This window comes from Gordionus sp. m RMFG-2023, chromosome 2, assembly GCF_954871325.1.
Source record: "Gordionus sp. m RMFG-2023 chromosome 2, tfGorSpeb1-WG-v2, whole genome shotgun sequence".
NCBI classification, from domain to species: domain Eukaryota; kingdom Metazoa; phylum Nematomorpha; class Gordioida; order Chordodea; family Parachordodidae; genus Gordionus; species Gordionus sp. m RMFG-2023.
Window position 1 is genome coordinate 21,808,231 of NC_088776.1, and position 27,995 is coordinate 21,836,225.

At 26.2% G+C, this 27,995-nt stretch overlaps 2 protein-coding genes across 3 annotated transcripts; one reads left to right on the forward strand and one right to left on the reverse strand.

The window, feature by feature from the left end:
* Nucleotides 1-2,776, forward strand: LOC135923312 (ER membrane protein complex subunit 4-like). The gene is made up of 5 exons (XM_065457995.1): nucleotides 1-60; nucleotides 99-246; nucleotides 286-439; nucleotides 2,418-2,575; nucleotides 2,619-2,776. The coding sequence occupies exons 1-5, from the start codon at nucleotides 11-13 to the stop codon at nucleotides 2,655-2,657; spliced, it is 549 nt and encodes a 182-aa protein (XP_065314067.1). The 5' UTR covers nucleotides 1-10; the 3' UTR covers nucleotides 2,658-2,776.
* Nucleotides 2,410-27,971, reverse strand: LOC135923311 ((Lyso)-N-acylphosphatidylethanolamine lipase-like). Of its 2 annotated transcripts, XM_065457994.1 has the most exons (9): nucleotides 27,872-27,971; nucleotides 27,751-27,830; nucleotides 27,244-27,497; nucleotides 27,022-27,207; nucleotides 18,007-18,172; nucleotides 9,169-9,286; nucleotides 8,941-9,127; nucleotides 2,773-2,887; nucleotides 2,410-2,662 (listed from the first exon to the last, which is right to left on the reverse strand). In XM_065457994.1, exons 1-8 carry the CDS (start codon nucleotides 27,919-27,921, stop codon nucleotides 2,780-2,782), a joined length of 1,149 nt encoding a protein of 382 aa, XP_065314066.1. In that variant the 5' UTR covers nucleotides 27,922-27,971; the 3' UTR covers nucleotides 2,410-2,662; nucleotides 2,773-2,779. The 2 variants fall into 2 exon arrangements, with proteins under 2 accessions (XP_065314066.1, XP_065314065.1); XM_065457993.1 differs by having other exon boundaries at nucleotides 27,022-27,497.
* Nucleotides 27,972-27,995: the final 24 nt, after the last annotated feature.

Consider the following 27,995-nt stretch of genomic DNA (forward strand, 5'->3'; position numbering starts at 1 on the left):
TACATATGATATGACTACAAATCGATTAATTAAACGACACAAATGGCATATCGATCTAAGGTAATATTATCAAACAAATTCTAAATATGCTTTTATAGAAATATAAAACCTTCAGACAAAATATCATCAGTTTTAAATCAGAATTTAACTATTGCTGACATACCTTCTCCTAATGGATTTAATTCATCTTATAATCTAATTCAAGAAATTGCTACAAATGATGCTGATCCAGCACTTATTGTCAAGGTATAACATTTTATTAAATAAAATTTAAAATAAATTTAGAGATCATGGGAAATAGCACTTGGTTCTGTGAAAAAAATTCCTATGAATATGTTTATAATGTACATGTCTGGTAATTCAATCAGCCTTTTTCCTATAATGGTTGTTGGTATGTTATTTATGGGTCCAATCAAAGCATTGTTTGGTATTAAAGCAAGTAATATTTATGTTTATACCCCCCCCCCCCCCATTCCCCTTGCACAAATTCACTGAAGGAAATAAATCTTATAAATTTAAAGAACAATAAAAAATTTAGATAAATGCATATATCTTTTCTATAATTTAATATTTAATAGAGCCCTGCATCTAATTTAATTTTCAGGTTCAACTGTTTTATTCAATTCAAACTAAGTAATATTATTCAATAATTCAAGTCTGTTTTAAATTTTTTTTGAGAAAATAAGACCAATCTGAATTTTTTATATTGAACTGTTACAAAATATAATTTTTTTATGAAAGCAGAAAATTCTAAGTGCTAGAGTAAAATAAAATTTTTGTTAGTATTGAAATAAATATTTATGAAAATATTTGGGAAAAAAAATTTGTTGAGGTTGAGTTGAGTTCAAAATAAATTTTAAAATCAAGGTTCAAAGGCAATGTCAATTTAGGTTTGGATTGATCCATGCAATGCACTGTATTTATAGCAGACTATAACCAGGGCTTTAAACCATAAGAACTTTTTGATCAGGTTTAGTTCTGGTTCATAATTGGGTTTATGTTTGTACCAACCAAAGGCAGTGTTGAACAAATTGGCATTTTATTTATTTTTTACTTTGGATCAAGACTACTACATCTACTTATAATATATATTTAAAAAATCCTAATTTTTGGAAAGTGTATGTGGCCTAGTCAATAAAGAATGGCTTGCCAATTAGATAATTTGTGTTCAATTTTTTCTGAAACCAACTTGGTGGTTCCAGCCAAGAGAGACAATATATAATGAATCAGAGGTGTTCACATGATTCCATCACTTAATATCAGTACTGTAGTCCTAAAACTTGTGGCAGGGGCATACTATTACTCTAAAATGATAGTAGGAAACACTAAAATGAGCAAAAAATAGAGGCAAGAATTCGTTGCAAATTCTATTTTTGAAATTTATTTATTTATTTTTTTAAATAGTTTATATCGAATTATTATTACATTATATACATTTATAATAAGCTATTTAGAAAGTTATAAATATATATTGCATAAAAATGAGGTAATTTTTTAATGTGTAAAAAGGGAAATACGTATTTGTCATTCTTTTTTTAATTATATTAACTGCATGTTTTTTTAATTGGTTATCGTTTGCAGACCTGTGACTTATGAGTCTCTTTTTTATATATGGAAAAGAATTCCATTGACTGAGAGGAGACCTATTAACATTTATCATTAAATTGGAAATATGTATAAAACTTGCTCACAAATCTGTCATAATGATATTCATATGGTGAAAGTCATATTCACATTCAGCATGCATGTGATTGTGCTGATACTATTTTAAATCACTAGGGGGTGGGCATCTGTCTTTTGGGAATTCATTTTAAGGTTTTGAGTTATCTTAATTTTCTAAAAAGTGACCTGATCGGATTGTAAAAAATTGTAGATATTAAGTTCATATATTCTTTATAAAAATTCCTTACAAAAACGAATGAAACGTTTTTTAGCCATATACATTAATATTAACGGAAATTTTTTCAAAATATCATAGCAGAGCTCAAAATTAAAAAATATTTAGACACATATTAAGCCATTTTCTTTTTGATATTTCATAAATGCAGATTCTCATATTTTTTGACCTATAACATACTTCAAAAATTTTACCATTTTCAATCCCAATCCATATTTTTAAAATTTTCATAGCTTGGCCTGGATTTATAATTTCGTCATTTTATTTGATATTTAGTTGTATTTTATTTATCGTTTCGAAGATTTATTATGATTTTCTAACTGGTTAATTAATATAATTAAATTTGCTAAAAGAAATTCTGTAAAAAAAAGCTTTTAAGCCCAGCTCAGGTTTGTATTTTTAATTCTAATAGCTTACTCCAGGCCATTCAGGATTCTGAAATATTTAAAATGCTAAGCAAATATGGTCAAATCAAATATTTACTTTTTAAATTATATTTTTCGACATGATTTTAATATAGCATTTAATATGATCGAGGGAAATCAAGCAGGAATACAAAAGATTATTTATTTTTTGGGCAACATAGGAAATATATTATTAGCCTTATATAAATGTGCTTCAATGGGTTTACTCCCAACTCATCCTTCAGATTGGCTTGCTTTTGTTCAGTTGCCACAGGTATATTATATTTACAAAATATTTAATAAACATAATATTTTAGCAATCCGAATACTCTGGTGGTGGTTTTGTTTTGCATTAGAATACCTATTTCAAATATTTTTTTACACTTTATTAAATTATTTAAAAATACATTACATTTTTATATATCATATATGATAGAAATATACACTAATACTGAATATTGTCATTCTTACTTTGCATTTATTTTAATAACTGATTAGCGTCTATTTTTTTACATATGCTATTGATAATGTGATTGAATTCTTTTTCTTTATCTGCATAAACATGATGGCCAGCTCCAGAGATAATCTAAAATATAGTTTTCATGAGATACATAATATATATAATTTTTGTCTTTGCCGATACCGGCATCAAAAAATTTTCAATAAGATATTAAATTTTTCCCCAAAAAGTGAAAATAACGGTTTTTCATTTCTAGAAAAAACTATGATTCATGACCATTTAATAACCGTATTCTTTGACATGGCAAAGATCCTTCGCAACACTTAGTAGAAGTCTGCTTACTCATTTTAAAATTATTTTTTAGGATCAAGCTGATTTTTATATATTAACATTTATTTTTAAAATATTAAAAAGGGATGTATATAGTGAATCGGATGTGGCCGCGTGATTCTCCCCTTTAATATATATATATAAATGAATTTTATTGCATTTTAAAAAATATTGTGTTATTGTTAAAAAATTAGATGTGTTTTAGAAAATTGCTATTTTATATATCATTAACCCTTTTTTTTTTAGGAAAAATAAGTTAATAATTCTACTGAATAAAGATAAAAGAAACATTTTATATAAAAATATATTCACATATTCTTTGATAAGTCTTACATTTTTAACGTATATAAACCAAGATTCACAATTCCTATTTTTTTTGATGTTTTATTATTTGCTGTCTATCTGAAATTTGAATCTTTTACAGTCAAAATTTATTGTATTCCTGAGGAAGGTTATGATTCTATTCTAAGTGACTCATAAGATGAGCAAGTTTTTGCTTCAAGATCAACAGGCATTGATTCCATAAGTACATTAAAAAACATGGAAGTCAAAATTCCCCAGCTACAATTAACGTTTATAATAAAAATATAAGTGTAGATTTAATGAACTCGTTGACTGCTGTATACACATTAGATCATCCAAATGGTATCATTGCATAGTCTTTATATATTGGACAGTATGTTTATTAATTCATGTTTATTATAGAGTAGGAATTATGTAGCACTATCAATTTTCGTAGCAGATACTTTGTAAATCATTTGAGGAATCTTGGTACAAAAAAAAGATCAGTTCATACAAGATATATATAAAAAAGTTGCAAGAGGTCCACATAAGGAAGTAAGAAATGATCTATTTACATAAATTTGTGCAGCATTTTAAATTAAATCATTTCAATTTACATGCATTGTATTTAAATACAATGCTGGAAAAAATTTAGAGCGATTTTCTAATTTTTTTATCAATTTTAGAAATGGTAATTAACGACAAAAATAATTAATTTTTTTTAAAATTATGTCGTTTATTGGTATGTCGCAATAGAAGAATTTTAATGTAAAATTAATAAGCAAGGTATTTACAATACAAAAATCATCGGTGAATAAATTATTAAATACTGTTGACTAGTTATATATGAATGTTCTTATTCGATTTTTAAAAAGGGTGAATTAAAGAGGTCATGATTGAAAATCTTCTGTTTCTCTTCCATGAATAAAGACATTGCCCCAACCTCTACTAGCTGTGATGACCATGTTTCAGAATTAATTATAAAATTTAGATTTAACTAATATTAAATCATTTCGCCAAAAATATTACCTAAACTTCTACGTTTTGTCAAATTAGGGCCAAATCTTTTTGTCATCTATATGCGCGAAATCTAGAAGCTTAGGCAATATTTTTGGCTTAAATCTTAATTTCGCCGTTTTTAAAAATCGGTGAAATCGAGGTTTTGACAACACTAACCATGGGAGAGCAATAGTAAACCTAATAGGTATTAGGAGCACCTCCATACCCGAAAGATTGGAATTTTCTTTTGGTGACTTACTTCTACCTATTTAGCTAAATTCGAAATCCGACTATGTACGGCTAGCCAAAACCTGAGGTTCTCCTGACTAGCGTAAAACTATGTATTGATTTTGCGCTACGTTTTATGAAATATTTCGTTACTTTTAACATGCTGTCAGCTGGAATTGAGATGCTTCACTATATATTTTTGAGTTAGGAGCAAATTTTTATAATATATATTTATTAAAAAAACTAGGAAATATTTATTTTTTGGCTATGAGCACTGATTTCATATATCATATTTATGGATATCAAGTAATATAATAATATTACATATTTTAAAAGAATTTAATTTAATATATCATCCCTAAATTTTTATTAATCAATCAATATGAATTAATCTAAACTATTGAAAAATGCAGAATATAAATGATTCGTGTCAATTATTGTAGCATATAAATTTATTTTTATATTAAGTACTAAAGCCATTTTCTTAATTATGATTTAAATAACTAATCTAATTTTCAGCATTTTTCATAATGTTAATAGCAGAGTTGTGTATTTAATCGGTTACATACGATTCGGTCAATTGACCGATATTTAGCCGGTTAAACTCAAATTTTTAAGACAATTTTAACTTTATTTTGTATATAATGGTAAAATGAATCAATATTAATTTTATATTTTTTAAATTCATTGTCATTCAATAACTAATGTTTCGCTCTTTGAGTCTTATTCTGATTCATATTCAATATTATCATTATCAATTTCCCTATTGTCGAGATCTTCAATCGATTTCTGTTTTAGTATGAATGTTAGTCTAAATCGACCAATTTCTTCTGAAGAAGAGATGGATATTGTTAGTAAAATTCCACTATTCATAGGCATGGTGAGCAAAGATCATTCCAAGGCCAGAATCTGATTGTTTCTAATGAAAGTCACTGCTTTTTACATAATTTCCTATTAAACATGCCGATTTTACTTCAGAAATTTATATCAACTTTAAATATTTTGACCATCACCTTGCAAAATGCCTAATTCTTGTATTATATCACATTTCATTAAATTCGTCACTAATAAGATGCTCCCCTTGATACTGGGGACCCAATAAATAAGCGCCATTATGATCAGATCTATTTATAACGTGTTTTCTTTTTCCAAACATATTTTCAACTTTTTTTTCCCAGATTTTTTAGAGTATTTGATCGGTCAATTGACCGACTCGCCAACCCTGGTTAATAGTAATTTTTTATTATATTTTATACAGTCCGTCATCTTCTAGAAGAAAAAAAATATGAAAGAGTAAGGTAAAGGGGTTAATAATAAATATATTAATATTAAAGGTGATTTAAAAAGAGCAAGGGTGATTAATATTCAACATTCTGAAAAATGTAGATTTTTATGTCATCAAAAAGTTAATGCAGATGAGAGGGAAATAATTAATGATGCTTTTTTGAAGTTTAGGTCAGAGTTGTACATTTGCTCAAAATAAAAAGATCTAAAATTTGAAGATCTTTTATTTTTTAAAAATTTTGTGTAACGATCTTCATGATATTTATTTTTTTACCCCTTTATTAAAAGACCAGATGTTTTTCAATTTTATTAATATAATATTTCCTTTATGTTTTATACCTCTCCTCCTGCCTTGATGAAAATTGAAAAACATCTGGGCTTTTAATAAAGGGGTAAAAAAAATAAATATCATGAAGATCTTTGAAGATCGTTATACAAAATTTTTTAAAAATAAAAGATCTTCAAATTTTACGATCTTCAAAGATCTTGCTCAAAAATCTTCAAAGAAGATCTTTTGTACAACTCTGGTTTAGGTGATGAAGGAAAGGGTTTTTTCTATGGTAAATTTATTGTTCAAACTCCATGCAAGAGTATAAAATATGATTATCTAAATTATAAACAGTATTCCTACTTGTATAGTTTTGAATGATAATTTTCAATTTTATAAATTTAATCATATTCCTTTTACAAAATTAAAATATTCAAGTCAGAACGATTCTATTTGCAATAAACTATCATTCAAAGCAAATAACATATTAAATCATTTATTTCAGCAGATTCACAAATGCGAAGGCCAAATTTAAATCAAGAATTAGTTCAAGCTAATTTTGCTCACATTAAATTCATCCCAAAGTGACTGGCAAAATCTATGAAACTAAAAATGATATTAACTCAATGTTAAAGTTTTTGCCAAAAGCTGATAGAGTACGTGGTAAAAATTAGCGATATTCATTTTTAGTAATTTGTATGAATATAATAGTATAAAATATAAATTTACCTTATATACTATTATATTTTGATAATTTATAGTTATAACTTTAATTTATTTAATAAACAAAATTTAAAAAAATCAAATGGAGTATTTTGAACAAAAAAATATGACAATGTGAAATTTGCTTCATTTACATTTTAAATTCATCAAATATATTGCTCATAAATATTTTAAGCAGACTTTTTATGCTAACAAAATTTTGCCTATATTTGAATTTAAACTTTAAAATTGACTTTCCCGATTTAAGCAATTTTGCAAGTCGAACAGTCCAATTCTAGACCGACGATGCATTAACTGTTCTTTTATATAAAATTCTACCTTGTTAATATTCCAAAGATTGCTCCTTAGGGTATAATAACATAATAATTTTAAAAAAAGCCAATATTCCAAATACACTAAAAACCAAAATTTATATGTTCAAGTATCTAATGGAAATGTCTCCGCCCATTTAAGAAATATAAGTGATGATCATAATGAAACTTTTTGCAGCAAGCAAGCTACTAATTGCCATCCATCAAAGTAATTATTTTCTAACCACGGTTCCATTTAGCAATGAGTTAATGATAATCAATTTTTCTTTTAAATGGCCATATTAGAGATCTGCAATGCCGGCCCACTTTTGAAACGTAAAATAAATTTTAAAAAATGCACTAATGGAAAATCAAGCATTATTTTTATAAATATTCTTTTATTAAATTATATGTAGACTATTTTCCGATAATATCACAGTGGGGTCATTGCGTCCCATAACAAATTAGAATCACTGTTTGAAGGATGAAAATGTCAAAATTGGTGTTTTTTATATCCTCATATTTTTATATTTTAAGTAAATGAACTTATTTGAAAAAGTACATAATTATTATGTGACCAGGAACCGGAATCAAAGCCCTTTAAAATTTATTAAAATGTTGTGGGATTCATTTCAGAGGGTGTTCTTTACTTTCAGTTTGGAACCGGAACCCATTTTTCAAAATTTTTAGGGAACCGGAACTACTTTTTAAAAAATATTCAAAACCTTTTTAGCCCAGGCTCAAAATGGTTCTAACTCCCCTTAGACAGGAGAGGGTATAAATATTTTCTGGAGGTTTTTTGGTTTAGCCTCAACTCATTTTCGAATAAAAAAGGAGAATATTACCCTGTAATATAGTAATAATCAGGTTTTTTGGCTCATATTGTATTAAATTAGGATAATAAGATATTGAAAACAAAATAACAAGGTTAAAATCAGGGTTGTATATTTGATGGTCAAATACAATTCGGTCAATTGACCGATATTAGAGGTCAAATTCAAATAAAGGTTTTTAAGACAATATAAAATATTCAAATAAATGTTTTTAAGCCAATATAAACTTTATTTTGAATATATTAGTAAAATGAAAAAATAATATTAATTTTATATTATATTTTAAATTTCTTGTCTTTCAATAACTAATGTTTCGCTATCCGTGGCAGAGTGTTCAAATTCATATTATATATTATTATTTACTATAATATTTTTTAATCAATTTTCCTATTGTAGAGACTTCAATTATTTCTGTTTTAGTAAGAATGTTAACCCAATTAGACCAATTTCTTTCTGGAGAAAAAGTAGGAATGTTTGTAAAATGTCACTTCTTTTAATAGGCATGGCGGACAAAGCCCATTCCACTAGCATGAGACAGGAATCTGAATGTTTCATATAGAAGTTACTGCTATCCACATAATTTGTCATTAAACATGCCGCTCTTCTGAAAATTTATGATTATAAGTAGCATTGTGATGACATGTATTTATAACGTTTTTTTTCTCTTTTCAAATATATTTTTTTAATTTTTTTACTTCCGATTTTTTAAAGTAATGGCCTGTATTTGACAAAGTCAAATGCTCCTCCGGTTAATTGACCGACTTTCAAACTCTGATTAAAATATTATTTCCTTCAAAACTATATTTTTTAATCCTATTAGTCACTACAAACTTGAGCAACGTGAAGAACTTTTTATTCGGCGAAAAATAAAATAAGCTGATACAATTACTCACATGCCCAATTTTAAAAATTTTCAATAAAATATAAATAAAGTCATTTTACTTTGACGTCAACATATGAATCTGGCCTAAGGTATTTAACTTGAAATCCGATTCCACTATCAATCCATGATCTTGATCCATATATAATAGTCATTGGCAACTCTTTTTTTAATTGGGGAATTCTCCTGATCATTGGATATTTGGCCCAGCCCCAGGGGATAGTCATTGACGAAAAAGCTGATTCACCACTATCACATAATTAACATTTTAATAGAAATAGTATTTTTACGTTGGATTTTGAGCATTGCAATGATAAACATATTCAAAGATCGAGGTATCATCATCTCCCAATATATTTGTAAATTTTTTTTGTAAATCAGGTCTTGTTTTTTCAACTAGGAGAGGCCCTTTTATGTACAATGTTATATTATAATACTAATAAAATCAGAGATAAAATATATAATATTTATTAAATTACATCACCTTATATTAAATAACTCTTAAATGTTATTTGGGGGTTGTAATTAAGAGTATAATGATAGAGAGATATGGTGTTTGATGTTGGAGAGTGTTGTGTATTTTTTTAAAAATGAATAACGTTTTTTGTTTATTATGTTTGAAGGAAAAAGGAGGGTAAATATATTTTTGATTATTGATAAAAAGTTTTGGATTTAATTTTAAATTGAATAAAATAATTATATTTTTTATACAAAAGTTTTAGATTTAATTGTAAATTGAATAAAATAATTATATTTTTTATACGAAAGTTTTGGATTTAATTTTAAATTGAATAAAGAAATTATTTTTGCCCGAAGAATTATCATATTGGAATTCTGCCCTTAATACCATAAATTCCACATTTTATTCTAACGAAATGGGTCAAATAAAAAATGTAAATCTTGAGTGGTGAGATGGAAAAAAAAATAAGTGAGTGGCTGGATGGAACATATTTCGCCCCAATTTTTAAACTGTTATATTTAAAGGAAATTTTATATTAAGTTTTGATATTTTAGGCACTTATTAAGTTTAACCTAAAATTAATCATAGATATAAAAATTTAAGCGATGATAAATAAAATTTTTAGCAGATTTTTCGTAAAGATGGCCAAATAACTGAAAAATTGCTACTGGCTATTAAACGCATATTGTTAAACTGAAATAGGCAAAAAAAATAATCATAAAATTATTTTTTAATCTTAACCATCAGTAAAAGTTTAATTTTGAATATTTAATTTTTAAAAAAATAATTTGAAAAATAATATGCAAAATATGTATATTTTAGCTTTTAAATTAAAAAATCTTTTGAGGGCATTTTTTAAAATGTATACCTGATTTTATTGGAAAAAAATATTTTACAGCTTGTTTAAAATACCTAACCTATTTATAATTTATATAAAAATATGGAAAAATTAAAACAAATTAAAAGTAGGAAAGCCGAATGGAATAGATTTTGTCAAAGCTTAAGACTTCGAGGCATTGACTAAAATGATCGAATAATACCTGTAACGGTAGTCAGATAATAAATATTTTAAGTTTTTAACATACACAAACCACGACATATTGATATGCCATAATTTTATTGACTATTATCAATATCTAATTAGAAAAATGTAAATTGAGAAGAGAAAAAAAAGACTTATTATAAATAACAATGTTAGATTTCAGTCATAGATAAAGTCATACGAGATCGTTCGAGCACATAAGGTTAAAAGATAGCAAGCCAAAAATCGAGCGTTGTTAAATTTATTTTAAAAAATTGGACATTACGAGCGATTGCACCCTGTATAATTTATAACTATATATTTATTAGCATTTTTTACAAGGACTACCAAACGCCCAAGTATAATGATATGTATATCCTCTCTAGAAAATTTAATGAGTAAAGTCTCGTTTACAGTTATGCGTGTAATACAGAGATGTCGCTTTACCGATGCGTAATTCATCGCTAAATGATGGCATAGTATAATTTACAATTATGTATTTGGTACATAACCCAGGATACATATCCCTGGTAATTGTGATTTACCAATTCAAAGGTAAAAGAAAATTTTTTTTATATAAATATTTTTATAAAATTTATTTTATTAAAAACAATGTTAAGTGTTTTTAGAAAAAAAAATATGAAATGGTTTTTAATTTTGATAATAAGCCTAGTATGCTTAACAAGGTTATCTTTTATAAAGATTTATATTATAAAGCTCTTAATAAGAAGTTCAATGAATTTGATCATTTATTTACTGTATTGTTATTAATGTTGTATCCAGGAAAATAATTCCCCGGAAAAAAAATCCCCGGAAATTAATTCCCCGGAAAAAAATTCCCCAGAAAATAATTCCCAGGTAAATAATTCTCCGGAAAAAAAATCCCCGGAATAAAATTCCCCTGGAAAATAATTCCCCGGAAAAAATTTCCCCACTATACATTGAATTGCTAATGCATTGCTAAACTGCATTGCTAAAAGGCAATCAATCATTATCAATTATAAATCAATCAAAAATTTATTACGTATATTTTTTTAATGATAATTTTTTAAACTTTTTTTAAAATATATTTAAATCATTTTTTTATTATAAATGAAGAATACTGATTAAATGATATAGTATATAATTTTATTTTTATTTAATATTATTAATAAGAAATTTATTTTTCTAGCTTATTAAAACAAATATACATTTTATTCAATTTTAAAAATTAACAAATATATATCCGTAAGAGGGCGTTATATGTTTTAATATGTATCATTTTAGGAAACGGAATGATGATTGGATAGCACTTTTTTTTATATTTGGGTATATATACATATGAAAAACCTAAAAATTAAAAAATTTTTTTAGGTTTCTTTGATGTTTAATGAGTAGGTTTAGAATAGTAAAACAATGGAAATTTTTTAAAGTAAATATTGCTGGCGTTATTTATCAAAATCTCTTCATTTTTGTTTTATACGTGTATATTTACGTGCTAAGCATTATTCTAAAAAATATTTTGAAAATAATTTGATTTGACCGATTGCCGAGCTCAAAACCGATCACTCACTAAATATTCGATTGACCAAATTTATTAGGAATATAATTTGAAAAATGTTGATTTTCGTTTTATATATCTATAAATACGTATAAAACATAATCCTAATAATTCTTCAGAATTAATTTTATCAAAATTTTTAAATATTTTATTTGAGAATTATTATTTCGTTGATTTATTTATAGGGAATTTTTTCTCCTAATTTTGTAATTTTAATTATCTTAAAAACGGAGATTTTTTTTCCGGGGTATTATTTTTCTAGATTCTTTTTTAATATAGCTTACATTTAATATATTTATTGTAGCTTTCGTTCTCTTCGCTACACTGCACAAGGTACGATTCCCAAACAATTTATTTTAAATGAAATAGTTACATTTCTCATATTTAAATAAATATATTATGCTAAGCTAACCTATCTCATATTTTACTTTTAATAAACCTTTTATCGGTCCGTTGTCTCACCCCCTCCTTCATTATTATATAGGATTTAACTTGTAATATACAATAAATTTATTGAATTTAAAACAAATTAAACAATAACATAAAATTTATCGAATTTAAAAACATTTAATGGTAAATCTAAATATATTTCCGCGAATATGAAGTTGATGATTTATTTTCAAAAAAGATACTCCAGCAGTAGTCCGCCAACATATTTATACGATTCTTGCCGGGAATTTAAATTGAAAACTTAAGACCCCCCAAAACGAAATTCTTTACCATTTTTCTCAAAAAGCAATCGATAAAAAATTATAAAAATTAATAAATTTATAAGGAAATATAAATCTAACACTATCACCAATTTTCAGGGATTTTCATTTGATACTTTTTAAAATATATCCGTATTACCATTTTTGAGATTTCGAAAAGTTGCCTTTATACGATAATATTTTTAAAACTTGACGTGAAGGGAAAACTTAGAAAACGAATTCGAACTCAATGTCAAATTCTGCACCAAAACTTGTTTTTATTTATTTTTTCTCCCATTTTTCTTGTCACACAGTACAATTAATAAAAATTGATAAAGACATAAATATTAAATAAAACCTATACAATAATTTTAATCTATATTTTTTCAACTTTTAGGTAGAGATATCAACATCCAAGGATGTTTTTATCATCTAACTCAATCAACTCATAGAAAGATTCAGGAATTGGGGTTAGAATCATCATATCGGAATGATCCAATGTTATGCTTATTTGCAGCTATGATCGATGGATTAGCATTCTTACCTATACACGATGTCAAACGAGGTATGGAGTATTTAAAAACCATTGTATCGGATGAAAACAAAGAATTATTGTTTTATTTTGATAAAAATTATGTGAATGGAGAATTGAGACATGGGAAAAACTCTCAAAGGCAAGTAGAGCCATTGTTCCCACCAGAAACATGGAATGTGTTCAATGTTACGATTGCTGGGGAAAATCGAACAAACAATGTATGTGAAGGATGGAATAACCGATTTAAGCATATTGTAGGCAACAAAAAACCGAAGATATGGGAACTACTTGAAAAAATAAGGATGGAAATAGCGGTTGATATGGGAAAAATCGGCCAATGGAATATTGGGACATACACTCCCAAAAAAAATCGTATTTATGCAACGAAACAAACTATTTTAAAAAATTTATGCATTGATTATTTAGAAGAGAGAAGGGACTTGCCCAATTTTCTCTCTTCAATTGGAGAACATATACGTTCTAGAATTGTTTCTTTTGAATAATATAATTTATTATTCTATATATCATTTAATAAAATTATAATTATTTCTTTTCTGTAACTTTTGAAAAAAATTCATAAGCAAAATAATAATTGTTAGATTAGAAAAATATAATACTCACTGCTGATAATCACCTCTGGATGTATTTTGATTAAAGTGGTCAGCATTTTTCATTACTTTTGGCAGTATTTAATTAAAATTGGGCAGTAAAAAATATAATTTTGCAAGTTTTATAGTGATTTTGTATTCAGTCAGTTAAATTCTTAAAGTAGGTAAATACTTCAGTAAAATAATATTTATCAAATAGAGGGTATCAGATTGAATTGCTAATTTCCTATTTAGCCACAAAATTTATAAAATTATATTATTTAATTGCTTATCCTTGTAAAAACAAAAAGGGGCGCTATTTAAGAGTCAGTAAACTGTGAAAAGCCTTTTATCATATTTCTAAAAAAATGATTAAAATTTGTGTAAAAATAATTTTTCAATAAATACCTAAAAGTTGATGAAAGTGTGTAAAGGTGAACTAGATTTATTTAACTTTCGTTTTATTATTTAAAATCTCAAATCCTCGAAGAAATTTGACTTTAAAAAACATTTCTATTTAATTAAATACTGCAGAGCAGATCCGGGTCACGGGATTTTTTTTCCGGGGAATTATTTTCCTAGATTCAAATTTACTAGTAATATAATTTGAAAATTGTTCATTTTTGTTTTATATATCTATAAATACATATATAATATAATCCCAAAAAATATTTTAAAAATATCGTGGTTTGGCGGATAACCGACTCGTATATGTTTTACTCGTAATTATAGATATATAAAACAAAAAATGAACATTTTTCGAATCATATTACTAGTAAATTTTATCAATCGAATATTTAGTAAGTGGGGTTTTGAGCTCGGCAATCAGTCAAATCAAATTATTTTCAAAATATTTTTTAGGATAATGCTTAGCACGTATATATATACGCGTATAATACAAAAATGAAGATTTTTCCATGGATAACGCCAGCAATGCAGTATTTGGTCATTCGGTCGGTTTTCGGGTCAAATCACGATATTTTTAAAATATTTTTTGGAATTATGTTTTATACGTATTTATAGATAAATAAAACAAAAATCAACATTTTTCAATTTATCTTAATAGCAAATTTGATCAATCAAATATTTAATAAGTGGTCGGTTTTGAACTCGGCAATCGGTCAAATCAAATTATTTTCAAAATATTTTTTAGAATAATGCTTAGCACGTAAATATACACGTATAAAACAAAAATGAAGAGATTTTGATAAATAACGCCAGCAATATTTACTTTAAAAAATTTCCATTGTTTTACTATTCTAAACCTACTCATTAAACATCAAAGAAACCTAAAAAATTTTTTAATTTTTAGGTTTTTCATATGTATATATACCCAAATATAAAAAAAAGTGTTATCCAATCATCATTCCGTTTCCTAAAATGATACATATTAAAACATATAACGCCCTCTTACGGATATATATTTGTTAATTTTTAAAATTGAATAAAATGTATATTTGTTTTAATAAGCTAGAAAAATAAATTTCTTATTAATAATATTAAATAAAAATAAAATTATATACTATATCATTTAATCAGTATTCTTCATTTATAATAAAAAAATGATTTAAATATATTTTAAAAAAAGTTAAAAAAATTATCATTAAAAAAATATACGTAATAAATTTTTGATTGATTTATAATTGAAAATGATTGATTGCCTTTTAGCAATGCAGTTTAGCAATGCATTAGCAATTCAATGTATAGTGGGGAAATTTTTTCCGGGGAATTATTTTCCAGGGGAATTTTATTCCGGGGATTTTTTTTTCCGGAGAATTATTTACCTGGGAATTATTTTCCGGGTGTTTTTTTTCCGGGGAATTAATTTCCGGGAATTTATTTTCCGGGGATTTTTTTTCCAGGGAATTAATTTCCGGGGATTTTTTTCCCGCTTACCATTAATGTTTTATTACTATAAAAATGATGCCTGATAAATCTAAATAGTTTATTTCTAGTGTGTTTAAAGGAAGCTATACTGGTAAATAGAATTCTCTGAAATAAAACGAACCAGACATAGTCTAGTGCTATTGCTAAGAGATTATTTAGTAAAGCAAAGCTTATACTATCTGGTCATCGCTCTAGACTTAGGATTAGGAATTATAATATAGAAATGATCTATTGTTATTGAAATGCAACAAAAATAAATAGGGCATATATTTTATATTACCAATATTTTTTATTAGTGGACATAGATCATATATACAAAAAATATTTTTAAAAAATCAAGTGTTAAAGGTAGCGAAAACTATCTTATATAAAGGTATCGAGTTATATTATAAAGTAACTAATCGCGTGCAACTTTTTTGAAGAAATAGCAGTAGTCAAAAGTAGCGTTTGACAACACTGGCAACCATGTATTTTGACAAAATTTTAGATTATAATATATATTTGATTTTAATTTCGTCATTTTTAGAACTGGAAATGCCCCCGATGATCTGAAGCAGTAAAGAATTTTGGGAATGTCTAAGAAGTTTTTAACTATATAATAGACCTGACGTGTAGATAGGAGTTAATGGATATTTTGATTTGATTTTAGATTATTAAGGTTTTTTTCTAGGAATATTTGAATAAAGGTTGAGCCACCTATTGATGACCCAAGTACATATATTCAGTCATTATTCATAGGAGTATAATAGATCTAGGATGGAAGAAAAGTATTATGTTCTCAAAATTTCACTTATTAAATATTTTTCAATTGATATAATCTGACGTGCATTCTGTTCTATCTCACCTCGGTCTCCCTTATTTCAAAAGTCGGGGTAGGACAAATTTTTAAAATATGTATTTGAATCAGAGACCTGCAGAGGTACCATTTGCACAGCCCGGCCCGGATTTTTAAAAAAAATTTTTTAGGTCCGGCTCGGAATTTTTTAAAATTATATTGGACCTGGTATATACAAAAGATTCACCTATTTGGTATTTTATTAATTTTTCAGCGAGTATTATCATTTAATAAGCAAGCATAATAGCCAATGTTGTTAAACGACTCGTTTTGAGCCGATTTTTTAAAACGACTAGCTCAATATTTTCGCCAGAAAAATATTGACTAAGCCTCAAAATTTTGATACTATATGTCTAGACCTTTGCTCCTTCTATGAGCAAAATTTTTAGGCTTGCGTAATATTTTTCTGGATAAAAAATTAAGTTAGCCGTTTTTAAAAATCGGCTCCAAACGAGCCGTTTAACAACACTACTACATATTTTATTTTTTTATTTTAAATAGATAAGTATATTACAAATTGATACTATAAAAAATTTGTGTAAATAATATTTTGAAAATATACTATATTAATAGTAGTATTTAATCCTTTGTGTATTTATTCCATGGCAGGAAAACTTTAATTATATTGTGTAATAGATACTATGAGTGTTAGCTAGTGTTAACTTTCACCCAACATTATATTAATCATAACTATATATAATCATTATAAGTATAACCATATCTAATTGACGAATATAATAATTCGTGTTGTATAAATTTTTTAAAAAAATTTTAAGGCCCGGTCCGGGTTTTTAAAAAAAAAAATTTCAGGCCCAACCTGGGTATATTTTAAAAATTTAAAATACGTAATTTGAATAATTTTAAGATACTTTTTATTTTTTTTTATATTTAAAATACAAATTCTAAATACTTGTCTATTCAAATAAATATACGCGCTATATAGCACAATCTTGTCAAAAATTTATAGAATTTTCTTAAAATCACAGGGTATCTATTCTTCACATGCAGGAAGCGCTCAAAAAAAGATTTCATGTAAAAAAATAACACATTGACGGAAAAAATGATTTGAGAAAATATAGGAAATTAAATAGAAATTTTATTTAAAACTGTATTTTTTCTAAATCGCCAATACCAATATGGGGTCTGTGAGCACCTCATTCAAAATAAAATTTTTAGCTTAAAGTAAAATGTGATGCTACTGAAACAACCTGGTCAAAATATCAAAAGGTTTTTTTGTAATCAATTATAAAATCTATTTTGTGCCTCAGACGCCACTTAACCACTCAAGGTTTAAAAAAATTAATATGAAAGGCTAAATAATGATGTTATATGCATACTATAAGAACACATTCTGTAATTTTAACAATAATTATAAAAGTGACTATCCATTATTTATTTCATGTAAATAAATTCTAGCTAATCGATTTTAAAAACAAAAATTTTAATATTTTATTTTGGATATTATTTTATACCAATTAATAATTTTAAATATGAATTAATTTGATTTGTAAAAAAATAAAATTTAATTCTTTTTATAAAAAAATATATCAGGAAAAATTGTAAAAATGTGATACCCCAAGGTCCTGCCATTCTTAAAAGAGCCAAAGGATTGAAAGGTTGAAATAGACTAGTCATCATTTTTACCCATAAAGGTAAATTTGTAACTTTGTTTGAATCTATAGGTTTTTCTGGAAATCCCCATGGATCACATAAAATTATGTGCTTTATTGAGTCTGGGTACTAGTTTTGTTAAGTATAAGCATATATATATACATAAAGAATTTAATGGGTTATGTATATAGTTAACTTAAAAATATCTTCGACTATAATTTAAAAAATAATTATACAATTACAGGACCAATTTGGATATTCATTAATTTATAATAATAAGAACTATAAAAATATTTTATTCAAAAACCTGATTGCTATATTTTTTAGATACATGAGCCATTTTACCCCAAGTTTCACTTATATTTCTTATTAAATTATTCCTAGCATTCATAAGTCCCCTTATTAAAAATGGTAATTCAAGCATTATTTTAAAGATCTATAAATAGATGCTGATGCAAAAACATGGCATTAGGTAATAGATTTTTTGAAAATTTTTAAAACTTAAATCATTTAGGGCACATGTTTCTTAATTTTGAAAGACCTAATTTTGCTGGAATCTTTTTCCAATGATAGAATAACTCCATGTGAATATATTTTTCAGTAAGATTTTAATTTTCATTTATTGTAAAATTGTCTGAAATTTTTTAAACATGTACTATAGGTGCGAAAACAACTAAGTTTAACTGCATAAGCTAAATCTTAGCCAACAATTAGCTAGCAAAAATAAATATAGCTATTAGGAATAGTTGTAAAAAATGACCAAGAAGACTAATAGCCATATAGACAATTTTAAATAGCTTTATCTAATAATCTTTTTTAAATCAGTGTAAGCACAAATATTTTTATTAAAAAGATAAAGTAGGAATATGGTAGAAAAGTGAGAACCCTAATAGCTATAAAAAACACAAAACAAAAGAAAATGTAAAAGATCATAAATTTTTTTTTATATTTATGCGTGTGCTTTAATAATCTTTTTACAGAAAATTTCAAATAATCTAAAACTAGTTTTAAAAAAATTAACTGCACAAATATATAAAAAAAACTGTTTAAATAATAAAGTGCAATTGTTTTAAATAAAACTACAGAAACGATTAAAAAATTGTAACATGTTCAAATTTTTTAAAAAAATTGAGGTATTGTTTTTCTGAACCATTCCAATTAAAGGCCTATTTTTTTTGGAGGGGGGGGGCAAGCAGGACCCTGTCCATGTCCTGGTGATATTTTTAAAATCTAAGCCTGGGATTCAGTCTTTTTATAAATGCAATTAGGATAATTGAACTATATTTCAAAAAAATAATAACTTTATTCTCTATTTTAATGTTATGCATTAAATTTAAATATACTACAGTAGGGTTATTCCATGTCAAATGAGCAAAAAAATCAAGATTTTCGGCCGACCCCTTTCAATTTCGATAAAAAGTTGTAGACTGGTTATATATGTTCCCATTAGATTATAAACAAAATTTTAGCGCATTAGTAACTATATTAGCCGAGATAATCGGGGTTAAAGGTCCAAAAAACGTCTTTTTTTGCTTTTTACTGATGTCAAATAATTAGTTTTTAATTTAAAACTAAATATGATCAAATATTGAATCTAATATCAATAGCTAAGTTAATAATTTATGATTATGACGAAAACATCAAAATTAATTTTTTATAAAATATGGGTCATCTTATGGTCAGTTGAAAACTTGAAATTAATATTTCGAAATGTATATGATCTCCGATTTTTATTTTTTTTAAGAAATATTATCCGTTTACTATTTTTTTAATAATTTCTTCAACAATTAGCATGGCTGGATATTTATTTTAAAAAATATTACGATTTTTATACTTTAAAAAAAATAGATGGCGCTATATATAATAGTTTTAATATGTTAAAATTTATTTTTTTATTGATTAAAAATATTTTAATGTATAATATATCATAAAATTAGATTATATAACTCTGTAAACCTTATTCCCTTGAGATATTCGCAGGATAAAAATTTTTAATAATTTTTTTAATATTTCAATGTAAATTAAAAATAATTAAAAAATCCGACTAACATGCGAACAAAAAAGCAAGATTAAAGGAGTGCAGGAAATATTAAGGGAAAAATCGAAAATCATATAATTACCCGGCCTACCCCCCACCCCCCCCCCCTCCAGACTAAGTCATACCCATCAAGACCAAGAATGTTATAAAATTGTCATTAACCAGAAAATTTCAAAGATTTTTAAAAAAATTTTAAGCGATATAATTAACAAAAAATTAACTAGTTATAAAATTTTGGGTATCAAATGAATTTGAGCATTCTCTATAAAATTTTTGATCAAAGTCTTTGAATTTTGAGCATATGTTTAACACTGAAAAAATTAATAAAAGTAAGTCAGCTGTTTTTATCTTTTCTTAAAATTATTAAAAATAAACTGATTAGCAAAATTAATTAGCGAATTTAATCGATAAATCACAGTTGCTAAAAATACAAATTGATTTCTTTAATATTTTTTCACAAACACCGATTCATATCTTTTACATATAAATATTTTTACTTGTCGTTTAAAAATAAATAAATTTTTTTAAATGAAACCCTTAAAAGATAAGATAAAATGTTGCAATCCACTGAATAAAGTTAATCATAAAAATTTTAAAAAAAATTTAAGATCAGTTCTTCCATGGATGCTTAATATAAATAATCATTTATATCTTCAACAAAAAATATGTAATTCGTGCCGATACCAGTTAAGTAAAATTGGTCCACATTTCCCGAAGAATTTATATCCCCAATAACCCATAATCAGGATGCCTTTGAATCGATTAATGAAACATTACACAATATTGGAGAATCACCAATTAAAAGAAAACGTTTAATGGAGAAAAAATATCCTAAGAATAAAATTCAAAAGATTGAAAAAGCAATAAAGAGTAAGGTTTTAGAAATATCTGATTCCGAGATTGATAGTCCAATGAAAGAGGAAATTCTTATTATATTAAAGGATAACTTTGATAAATTATCAAAAAATCAACAATATCAAATTCTTACAATTTTGCCTCAAGGATGGAGTGTAAATAAAATTCAAAAGGAATTCAACGTAACATCATACATGGCAAGAAAATCTAAAATGATGGTAAAAGAAAGTGGAATTCTTTCATTTCCAAAACATAAGGCAGGAAAGACACTAAACGAAAAAACATTTAAACTCGTCAAGGATTTTTATAGTTCTGATGAAATAAGCCGACTCATGCCAGGAATAAAAGATTGTGTATCTGTTAAAGGCGAGAAAGAACCAGTTCAAAAAAGACTTATATTAAATAATCTTAAAGAAATATTCAAGATGTTTAAGGAAGAATACCCAAATATATCAATTGGATTCTCTAAATTTGCCGAACTTAGACCAAAAAACTGTATTTTAGTTGGAGCTAGTGGCACACACACTGTTTGTGTCTGCGCTATTCATCAGAATGTGAAATTAATGACAAATGTAATGGCTGAAATTACAGCAGGAGAAGATTACTGTATAAATTCTTACAACTATCTATTGGCGCAAATTATTTGTAATCCATCTCAGCCAAAATGTTATTTAACAAATTGTGATCAATGCCCTGGTATAGAATCTCTTAAGGGACAATTATACCAATTGTTTCAAAGAAATCGTATAGAATATGTCACGTTTAAACAATGGATCACGGTGGATAGAACAAATCTTGAAACTATTATAAAGTCCGTTGATGATTTCATCGATTATTTATTAGAAAAAGTTCAAATTTTACTGCGTCACTCGTTTATAGCTAAACAACAAAGTTTATTTTTGAAGAATTCCAAAGAAAATTTAAAAGATGGGGAATTTTTAACAATTCTAGATTATTCTGAAAATTATTCCTTCATTTTACAAGATGAAGTTCAGGGATTTCATTGGAACAACGTGCAGGCCACTATACATCCATTTGTAGCATATTATAAATCTGGAGAAGATTTAAAAAATATAAATTTTGTTATTATATCCGAATCATTAAACCATAATACTAGTGCAGTCCACCTTTACCAAAAAAAATTCTTAATTTCTTAACAGCCAAATTTAATTCTAAACCAGAAAAAATAATATATTTTTCAGATGGAGCCGCGTCTCAATACAAGAATCGCAAAAATTTTCTGAACATATGCCTTCATAAATATGATTTTAATATTCCTGCCGAATGGCATTTCTTTGCCACTGCTCACGGCAAAAATGCATGTGACTGTATCGGGGGAACTGTCAAAAGATTAGTTGCCAGAGCTAGTCTTCAAAGGCCAAATAAAAATCAAATCCTAACCCCATTAGAATTATATAATTATGCTAAAGAAAATATTAATGGAATTCAATTTGAATATATATCCAATCAAGAATATATCGAAGGGGAATTAGCCCTTCGTAAAAGATTTAATGCACTGCTTATACATGGGACCCAAAAAATTCACGGGATTATTCCCATTGATCAAAATAGACTAAAAACCAAAATATATTCTAATTCCAAAAAATATAATATAAAACAAGTTTCGTTTTTAAATGAAAAAATTATATTTAAAAATATTAATGGATATGTAACATGTGTATATGATGATAAATGGTGGTTAGGATATATAATCGATAAATATGATACAAATGAAGAAGTAAAAATCCGATTTTTACACCCTTGTGGACCTTCAGCCTCATTTAAATTTCCCCTGAAAGATGATATTTTAGTGTTACCTAAATCTCATATTCTTTCGCTGGTCAATCCTTCTACTCCCACCGGTCGAACATATATATTATCTCCTGAAGAAATCTCACAAGCTAGCCAAGCTTTGTGTTCCTTTAGATGAAGTAAGATTTAATTAATTTATAAACTATCTTAATTAGGCTAAATTTGTGAAGATTTTAAAAATTTATGATCTGAATTACAAATAAATATATATAATGGACATTGTAATCGATTTAGTATGATATATATACATTAAAATATTTTTAATCAATAAAAAAATGAATTTTAACATATTAAAACTATTATATATAGCGCCATCTATTTTTTTTAAAGTATAAAAATCGCAATATTTTTTAAAATAAATATCCAGCCATGCTAATTGTTGAAGAAATTATTAAAAAATAGTAAGCGGATAATATTTCTTAAAAAAATTAAAAATCGGAGATCATATACATTTCGAAATATTAATTTCAAGTTTTCAACTGACCATAAGATGACCCATATTTTATCAAAAATTAATTTTGATGTTTTTGCCATAATCATAAATTATTAACTTAGCTATTGATATTATATTCAATATTTGATCATATTTAGTTTAAAATTAAAAACTAGTTATTTAACATCAGTAAAAAGCAAAAAAAGACGTTTTTTAGACCTTTAACCCCGAATATCTCCGCTAATATAGTTGCTCATCCGCTAAAATTTTATTTCTAATCTAATGGGAACATATATAACCAGCCTACGATTTTTCATCAAAATCGAAAGGGGTCGGCCGAAAAGTGATTGATTTGACATGGAATGACCCAGTAATAATTGGTACCTTGTCTATTTATTGCAAATTATGATAGATAAACAGGGTTGCCAGGTCAAATTTGCAAATTGCGGAAGATAATTGGTATTATGCGGGAGAAATATGAAAATTGCGATAGAATATAAAAATTGCTAAAAAAAATTTTTTGCGGGCCTTCGCTGGGATTTTGAATTGACTTAATTATCCGCCTATTATTTTTTATAATTAGTTTATATAAATACAAAGTCGGTAACTATTTTTCAAAATAAAATAACATCTTGATTAATTAAAATATATTAATTTTAAAAAAACCAACGATCTTTTTTAAATATAAAAGAATGTAAACAAGATAAAATTTTATAAAAAAACGATTTTAATTTTACAATTAAAAATATATTTTATGCGAATGTCCCACAAAACGACCGCAATTGGGAATCTACCGTGTGTGTGTATAACTTTATAGGGATATTGGCTTAATTATCACGTATCACGTTTAAATACATAATAAGGTACTCCAAAAATAAGAAATAATACAGATGCAACTACAGTTGCGGCAATTGTAATCACTTATCTTGTAGTGCAACTCACAGAAAAACTTATCATCACAATGTTGGTAGAATCTTTTTCCCATAATATTTAACGACTCTAATATAAATGAAAACTATACTTGTAGAATAAAAATGAGCAAGGCTATCATCAATATTTTAGGACCTAAATCCAGGAGGCCAATTCTTGGCGATTTGAAAGATGGGCCTACATATGCAATTCTAACAGATGCATCTAATAAGGGAAATAGTAAAATATCTCCCTTGATCCTCCGCTATTTCAACAAAATTAAGGTCGTTTCAATAAAACTATTAAATTTTTTCCCCTCAAATAGTGAAAAATCCAAAGACATAGCTAACCATATAATGGTAAATATAGCAGATTCGAGATTATCAATAAATTGCATGTCAGCTTTCTGATCTGATAATGCCTCAGTGAATTTGGTATAAACAGAGTGTATTTACAGAATTGAGTCAGCACAATGTTGGTTGCGATATGTTCCTAATACCCGCCATCGATAGAATTTTAAAATTTTATAAACCTTTAAAAAAATATTTCTTATAAAGATTATAAAAGCTGTCCTAACATTTTGAAAATTTTTTTCAATAATGAATGGCAGAGGTATATTTAGGAATGATACATGCTGTTAATGTGTAGTTGCAATCAGAAGAATTTTAATAAAGATTTACAAAATTATGCTGAAGATGTGTTCAACTTTACAGTTAATAAATGACAATAAATTTTATAGCGCCATTGCTAAAACTTAATTATATTTTATTTGAGATTTAAATAATAGAACTAAATGTTTACCGTCGTTATTGAGATATTTATAAAATTCCTGGCATGACATATTATATATTTGTTTAACCATTAGCTCGGCCTCTAATGTTGTTAAAGCAATCCGATTTCTCTCCTTTATTCAGGCAGTCCTCATCAGATTAGAATAAGGTAAGTAGAAGACATACTAGCATATTTTTCCCAAGCATGGGGATTTATCGTTATTACGAAAAAATTCTAACCATTTCTCTTCTGCTTTTAGACCATCTAACTTTAAGTTTTCTGGCGAATCATAAAAAATAGAGAGAATTACAATCTCCTCAAATAAGACATCAATGTCTTTCGGTATTTTTAATATATTTATTAAATTATAAAAACCATCAATTATGGTTTCTGTTCCAAGATCATAATATTTTTACATTTGTAAATAGAGTTATTAAAATCAAATTTTGATTAAATATTCTAAAATTGTCTTAATAAAAATATCTGCTTCATTTAAAAATGTATTAATTATAGTATTATTTGAACATTTTAATATAATATTTTTAGCAATAGCGCCATAAAATTTATTATCTGTAGAGATGAACAGAGCTGAAGCATGATTTTGTGAATTTTTTTAATATAGAATATTCTGATTGCAACTGAATATTAACTGCATGAAGTAGATTTCCTACATGAGAAACGAATCCCAAATATGCTTCTGCCATTTCGTACTCGAAAAAATTTTTCAAAATATTAGGACAGCTTTTAAAATCTCTATTTAAGAAGTTTTTTTAAGTTTGTAAAATTTTAAAATTCTATCGATGGCAGATATTAATGACAACCACCTGATAGATATATATTGCAACACTCACACCATTCCGAGTCAGACCACTTCACCAACTCTTTTAATTCATTAACTCTTTTAGTTGATGAACTAATTTCGTTAAAACATTTCATCACAATTATTTCAACATCCACAGATAGTACATTCATTACCTTCTTGCAATAATTATGTAGTATATACAGCCAATTGGTATTAATTCATTATTATGCTGCCTCAATTCGGTAACTTTGGTTTTTGCCAAAATTTACAGAGGCATTATCAGCGCAGAAAGCTGACATGCAAATCATTGATAACCCTAAATCAGCTATATTTACCATTATGTGGCTATCAATATTGTTGGATTTTTCACTATCCGAGGAAAAAATTTTAACAGTTTTTTTTGAAATGTTTTTATTCTTGTTGAAATAGCAACAAGGGAAATGTTTTAATATTTCCCTTATTAGATGCATCTGTTGGAATTGCATATGGATGCCCATCTTTCAAATCGTCTAGAATTGACCTCTAGGATTCAGGTACTAAAACACTTGATAGCCTTGCTTATTTTTGTTCTGCCACAAGTAAGGTTTGCACTTATATAGGAGTCGTTAAATATCATGAGAGATTCGACCCACATTGTGATGATATAGCTCAATGAATGTTGAACTACATGATAGATGTATACGATTTCCGCAAATGTAGATGCATCTGTATTATTTATTATTTTTGAGAAAATTTTTGTATTGCAATCGATGTAGATACACTCCCCTGTACTGACTTATATGAATGAAAGATTTATTATTGGATATAAATAAAACAGGATAGAAAGAAATTTACAAACTAGACATGTTTTTCAAATAAATATTTAAAATTTATTTTAAAAATATAAAAATAATCAATTAATGCCTCTCAAAATTATTATTTATATATTAAAAATGTTAAAATACTAAAAAAAAATTGCTGGTGAAATTAAAAAATTGCGGTAGATTTTTGCGGGAGATTTCCAATTGTGGTAGTTTTGCGGGGGAGAGATGTCTGCATGTAAACTAAAAAATTGCAGGAGTCTCCTGCTGATGGAGGGAGACATGGCAACCCTAAGATAAATGATTATAAATATGAAATATTCCAACCTCCTGATTTTTTTTTATTTTTTAATTATGATATTTAATTAGGTATTTTAATGAAAATGTATTTTTCACTAACAGGCTGAACTGGTGGGTAGGCCTTGTAGGTATCTAATCTCAATTTTCAAGAATTTTTTTTATTATTTAAAGCAAAAATTGTAATAAATTATACTATTGAATATCAATAATAAATAAATATAAAATTAAACATTATATTAATAAATAAAATATTATAACTTTAAGGGCATAAGCAGAGGCTAAAAAAGCTCCAAAACTATGAGCAAGTATTATCATCGTAGTGATCTTCATGTTTAAACGCCATTTTTCAATAGAAGAAATAAATATATTTTCAGCTTCTTTTGGACAACATGGAAATTGAACCCTGGTACTTTTGCCAAAACCCAAAATATCAAAGGCATAAACCTTTCTATTTATAGATAAACTGTCTAAATTTTTTACCCAAAAGGCTAAGCCAGCAGCAAAGCCATGAATTAATACCAATGGAGTTGGATCAGAGATATCATTATTTGAATTATTCTTATGGCAATTGTTTGCATCATCATTTGATTTTCCATAAAAATTTTCAAATTCATTCACATTTTGAACATTAGTAGATTGAGTTTTTTGAATATCTTTATGGTCACAAGATAGTGTCCATATATTTATATTTGGTCCAATATTAATTTGATATCTTTCATTATTGCATTTTAAATCTAAATAAACAAATGGTTGATAAAAATACAATAAAAAAATTAACTCAAAAATATTTAAATTAGTTTAATTTAAGCTTAAGTTGGTAAATTCGTGTTATTTCAACAAATTAAAACTAAATAAATATTGTATATAAAAATTACTAATAATTATCACTCCTTTGTAATTTGTCTTACTGTTAATGTTGAAAATGTTAAAGATAAACTAGCTAATTTTGATAATGTGATATAAAAAATAAGTAATTATCGCATTTACAGGAAAGTATTTTATTTTCTGCCTTTTCAATTGCATATAAAGATGTTGGGCACCATTTGTACAATGAGGCAATCCAATATCTTTAAGATTATATAATTATATTAAAATATTAATAAATTACTTAGATGTAGCTTCAATTTTGAATGAACCATTATTAATATCATTCGACATTTTAAAGGCTTTCTCTTAACAAGCAGCTGATATAAATATATATTATAAATTAACTTAAAATGTCCGTTTGTTTA

What these genes read in the sequence shown, in the direction of transcription:
- LOC135923311 (XM_065457993.1), bottom strand. Translation starts at nt 27,921, where the DNA reads ATGTCGAATGATATTAATAATGGTTCATTCAAAATTGAAGCTACATCT. An exon ending in CCTCTGCTTATGCCCTTAAA is followed by an intron (nt 18,173 to 27,021) that starts GTTATAATATTT and finishes TAACAAAACTAG; the next exon opens with TACCCAGACTCAATAAAGCA. An exon ending in TGCAATGCTCAAAATCCAAC is followed by an intron (nt 9,128 to 9,168) that starts GTAAAAATACTA and finishes ATTATGTGATAG; the next exon opens with TGGTGAATCAGCTTTTTCGT.
- LOC135923312 (XM_065457995.1), top strand. Translation starts at nt 11, where the DNA reads ATGACTACAAATCGATTAATTAAACGACACAAATGGCATATCGATCTA. An exon ending in ATTGTTTGGTATTAAAGCAA is followed by an intron (nt 440 to 2,417) that starts GTAATATTTATG and finishes ATTTTAATATAG; the next exon opens with CATTTAATATGATCGAGGGA. An exon ending in CTTTTGTTCAGTTGCCACAG is followed by an intron (nt 2,576 to 2,618) that starts GTATATTATATT and finishes ATAATATTTTAG; the next exon opens with CAATCCGAATACTCTGGTGG.